This window comes from Apodemus sylvaticus, chromosome 5, assembly GCF_947179515.1.
Source record: "Apodemus sylvaticus chromosome 5, mApoSyl1.1, whole genome shotgun sequence".
NCBI classification, from domain to species: Eukaryota; Metazoa; Chordata; class Mammalia; order Rodentia; family Muridae; genus Apodemus; species Apodemus sylvaticus.
This window is the reverse complement of record NC_067476.1, coordinates 29,106,262-29,111,546: the sequence shown is the minus strand read 5'-3', so window position 1 is coordinate 29,111,546 and position 5,285 is coordinate 29,106,262. Positions and strand designations below refer to the sequence as shown.

The window sequence follows — 5,285 nt, the reverse complement described above, 5'->3', positions numbered from 1 at the left end:
ATATACTGTATGTCAAAAATTCTTATTATATAAATTTCTTTTAATAATATGGTAATATACAAAAAGAAAAAGGTGTTTATTAATCTTTAGTTTTAAAGTTAGTACTAAATACACATTTCAGAGAATAATTATCTGTTTTTATACCAAATAATATTTCACCATTTTAAGTTATATTGCCTTTTTACTTTGTAATGCAGTAAAGCTGTTTCATGTTCTTATGATGAGAGTTGAACTTTGTGATTTTAAGAACATCTGTGGCAGATTTACCAATACCAGTGCAAAGAATATCATTAGGGATTGAGTAGCCATAGTCATGAATGAACATATTGTACTATAAGCAAAGCTCCAATAAAATATTCAATATGTCACCTATGAAAGTGAATCCAATTATTTTTTCACAATCTTTAAGCATTCCAAAGTGCACATAAAATAACTGAAATGAATGTAAGCTAGAAAACTAATGTCAAAGTGGGATGCCAGATGAGAAGAACAAAACCATGAGCTGGCTCAACCCAAGCCCAGACTGCAGCCCCGCTGGAGCCCTGCTGGGGACCGCTTACCTTGGGAAGAATCAGAGGACACTCCAGGCCACACTTGCATGTCCCGTCAGTAAGCAGATATGTCTTAACCTGGTCCAAGCAAGATAACAGAGACCCACTGGGACTGTAAAAATAGTTCAGAGAAACATCAGGAAATGATTTAGACTACATATATAAATGTATATATGTATATATTTTATATTTTTAAAAATAAAAAGGTAAAATTTATAGAGTTATTGGCCTTTCAGAAGATATTTTCCTAGTATGGAAAGACATTTTATTTCAGGTATTATGTTAGCTACCAATTACAGATGTGAACAGTAACTCTTTCTCTGGAATCAAAAGTTATTTCCCAGAAAAACAAGTATTTTCATAGAAAATGAAATGAAGTATTTTTGAAAATTTGGGACTGAAGATGGTAAACTGTTCTTAGCAAAGGACAGCGACAACTAAGAAAGGAAGAGATGAAGCCTGTAAAGCAATGCTATTCATTAGACCCTGAGATCTACTGTAAGCTGGTTGAGGGAAGCGTGAAAGGGTAACGCTGAGTCTCAAACCCGAGGGTGTGAAACATAAAGAAGCTGGAGACAGGAGTTGGTCCTGTGCCTACTGCCCACTTCTGTGGAAGCAGAGGCGCTTCCATCCACGTTTCTTCCCATCCCCTCCGTGTATATCTCTGAAGATGATGGGTAAGTGTGACCCAATTCAAATTCTACTGAACAGAGAGAGAGATTGACAGAAAGGGAAAGAGGCATCAGGTAGAGCTGACAGAAGACGGTAAACTTTTGAAGAGATGCAGTGTTAGGTGTCACAAAGAGCTGTCCAGGTTTCCAGGCTCAGGTTTTCAGTCACAAAGTCAGTAAAATAAGTAAGCACAGACCCACTTTAACTCTACGCATCAAGAACTAAGTTTGCATTTTAGGATATTTTATTATTAATGGGTGGATTTTATACAACATAAATGCATGTATATATATGTACACACACACATACATGTGCACGTGTGCGCGCACAAACACGCGCACACGCACACACACACACACACACACACACACACACACACACACACTAAGAGAACATATTTTATTTGTGACTCTTTAGAAAAACCTTCCCTTAAGCCCCAAAAGAAAAATACCCTGTTTCCCATGGAAGCCATCACTCCTGGATAGTCTACTCTGCTTCCACAGAAGCACAGGCAGTACTTGAAATGGGCTAGGTTAAGGTGCAACTTATGTTGTGTTCATAAACAATTATACAAGTGACTTTGGCACAAAGAAAAAGCCTAAAAAAATTCTCCATCTTAGTGATCTATTTAGGGTGTTTTAGATGACATGAAAGAATAATAATTTCACATTGCAGACTGGAATTTCGCCATAGCAGACGGGCACAGATGCCTTTATAGGCCTGAAAATCTTAATTAAAATGTGTAACTAAAATATATCATACTGTTTTTCTCTCATAAAGGATTAGTAAGTCTAATACAGAGAAACTGCTCAATATTTTACTTAAAACATAGAGTATGGATGGCAATCTAGAGGGATTTAATTGTAAAATTTAGCCTAAAGTGAAGAATTCCTAAAGTCTATTAAGAATACTCCAGATACTTTAAAAATATTTCCCTACCTCTCAGTTCAGTCGTTTTCTTCACTTGTAGGTCTTTAATTAACTTTTGGTAGCAATAATTAATGCAAAAATAGTTATGTCTTAAATCAAAGATTTAACATTTTACAGTATTGGAAACAGGTGGAAAAATTAACTAACATACAGCCTCTGTGCCATGAGGCAGGAACAGCTGGAAACTCACCTAGCGATCAGGCAGCTGTGCGCCCAACTGTGTGTAGGGAGCTGTGTGCGCGACTGAGTGCAGGGAACTGTGTGCATGACTGTGCAGGGAGCTGTGTGCCCAACTGTGTGCAGGGAGCTGTGCGTGTGACTGTGTGCAGGGAGCTGTGTGCCCAACTGTGTGCAGGGAGCTGTGTGCCCGACCGTGTGCAGGGAGCTATGTGCCCGACTGTGTGAAGGGAGCTATGTGCCCAACTGTGTGCAGGGAGCTGTGTGCCCCACTGTGTACAGGGAACCGTGTGTGAATGGGCGCAGCAGAAAGGGGGGCTAACTTTCCACAAATGTTCCGGCAATAATTTAACTGGCCTGAGCCAAACAGATTAGATCCATGCTGGCCTGACCTAATGTGAAGGCATTTTAATTTTACCTTATCTGGCAAGTTCTTCTCTAAGAATTCTTCTTGTTTAGATTTGATTTGGAGATGTTATGCTGAGAGGATTATTAGATGTTCAAGACTAGGGAGATTTGAAAACTCACATGCCAGGTCACTGTGAATTTGGTTTTTGACTCCTAGACTTGGCCTGACTTTTGGTCAAGGTGATGTGAAAAGCTGATTTCATGAGTAGTTAACAAGACTTTGGAATCACTTGTTCCAGGTTGTATGGACTTTTTTTTTCTTTATAGATCTTGAACAACATGCACACAAACGTGCAGTGTTGCATTAGAAACAAGATATTTCTGGCAATCTATGAACAATGGTGACAGTAGGAATAGTTTGAAATAATTAATTATGAATGTTTGTGTATGTTATTTCCATGGGCTAGACTACACATTTGCTACTTTTTTTTTAATTCCCTGACTACAATGAACAGAGAACACCTTTAATATTACAGAAAGAAGAATTGTATCTGAAAAAGAAAGGAATTAAGTTTACTTCAAGAAACTTCTAACCCAAATCAAACAAACCCATATATAAACTGCCTTCTTGAGTTATGGGATATAATGTTTTATATTTATATAGTACAGAGTATCTCATTCATTCAAAGAATATCTCATTCAAATATTTTTGGGTTTTATTTTGTTTTTCTAAGGAGAGGGATTCTGGTATCCCAGACTGGTTTAACTCACATGTAGCTAAAGCCTGCTCTAAATCCCTGGACTTCTCACCCCTCTCTCCTGAAGTCTAAGATTATGGGCATGCACCAAACACCCACCATGTATTATATCTTTGTAGAACTGAAGAATTCTGTTGAATCTAGGTTATAAAAACCACACTGAAACCCACACCACCAGTATAATGATGTACTGTATCTTTTAAACATTTCTATTTTTAAGTGTATCATAAAAATTTGTGTCCAATTCACTATTACTAAAAATCTATAAATAATCACCAAATACTTAATAAAGAAGACTAAAATTTTGCTGTGTTTTTTTTAGAATTGAACTCATTATGTAGCCCTGGGTAGCCTAGAACTTGGTATGTAGATCAAGGTGCTCTTGAACTCACAGAGAGGCACCTGCCTCTCTTTCCCCAACACTAGGGTTAAAAGAGTGGGTGCCCATTCCTAGCTAGAGAGCTAAAACTTTATTAACAACTAGCCACTTTATCCCATTCAATGTGTTCTCTCTCTCTCTCTCTCTCTCTCTCTCTCTCTCTCTCTCTCTCTCTCTCACACACACACACACACACACTACACATGCATGCGCATACATTTATATACTTGCCAAAAACATGAGCATCCTGACTTTTTTGGTTTTGCTATTACAGTAAGAAAACTGATTAAAAAATCTATACAGAAAAGGTACAAGTTATTTTAAGCTAAGTAGTCTAACAATGGAAATAGCTCATTAGCTTCAGAAAAGCTAGATGAATTATTTTGAAGCAGGGTGATTTTTAAAAGGAGATACTGGATCTATTTCCAGTATTTCACATTCTCCTGTGAATATAGTATTCTTGTTTATATTTCTTTTAGAAAGCTTTGCATTTTCTTTATCATTATTATAGAGAAGCAGAAAGATAACTTTACACCGAAGAAAGTAATAAAGATTCTCTTCAATAATCTTAGAAAATTTACATTGCTAAACAGCAAAGAATAAAAATACTTGTGTATTTCTAGCACAGAGGTCATTTTCTCAAGCCTATATTAGGTGCTCTCAGTCAAAACATTTTGTTCCTTTAGAGAGGATCAGTCTTTTACTGTCTTATTCTTGAAATTGCAAACTTGGAGGTAAGAGATAACAAGAACTAACCTGATATAAAGCACGCCATTATGGTCCACACGACGCTGCCAACCCACAGGAACCTGGATAGCTGGAAGGCCTCCTTCCTTGTCTCCTCCGTCACACTCTTTGCCTCCATTCATTTTCTGTGTCTGCTTGGGTGCTCCAAAGATATCAGCAATACGATGATATCCTTCTCTTACAGAGCATGGTGGCCTTCACAACTGGGCCAGCACAGCACAGTTTTCCCAGACTACGAAGTACATGGGGAAACCTGGGCTCAGTTTGGAACCAAGTCCTTGAAATCAGCCATTGTGAAAGTGTTTCCCATGATAATCTACATTAAATAAAAGAGTATTTCATTCCTAGGCATGGTCTACATCGGCAAAAGCAAACACTCTCAACCAGGGAAAATCATAATTCACCTATGCTGGTACATGTCTGAAGCAGAAGAGGAAGGGATGAAAAGTTTTTAGTTGTACATTTTGTCTTGAACCTTGATACTGGACTAAAATACCCTCTACTGTCTAGAACCTGGTCTGTGTTGACACCACTGGCCAGGTAATGTCTCCAGTACTGCCTGTCTTTAAAGGCCACGTGCTTTAAGCTTCCACTTCATTTTCCAATGTGAATCCAAGGTGTTGCAGGCTGGTTCATCTGATGTTTTCATGACTTCAAAATTCCATTGATGTAGCCTGAAATATATGTACATATATAAGCTGAACATTTAATGTTGAAAATTGA

The 5,285-nt window shown here is 37.7% G+C and overlaps 1 protein-coding gene across 3 annotated transcripts in view; it reads right to left on the bottom strand.

Moving 5' to 3' along the window:
• The window catches only part of Mbd5 (methyl-CpG binding domain protein 5), a 67,466-nt gene extending 62,769 nt beyond the window's left edge, over window positions 1-4,697 (bottom strand). For all 3 annotated transcript variants that reach the window (XR_007977847.1, XM_052182448.1, XM_052182449.1), the window contains exons 1-2: window positions 4,572-4,697; window positions 561-663 (exon numbers count right to left, since the gene is read on the bottom strand). Coding sequence is in view for 2 of the 3 variants with exons in the window: in XM_052182448.1 (XP_052038408.1) it covers window positions 561-663; window positions 4,572-4,684 (216 nt within the window). In the remaining variant the exon portion in view is untranslated. The remainder of the gene's footprint in view (window positions 1-560; window positions 664-4,571) is intronic.
• Between the last annotated feature and the right edge of the window lie 588 nt (window positions 4,698-5,285).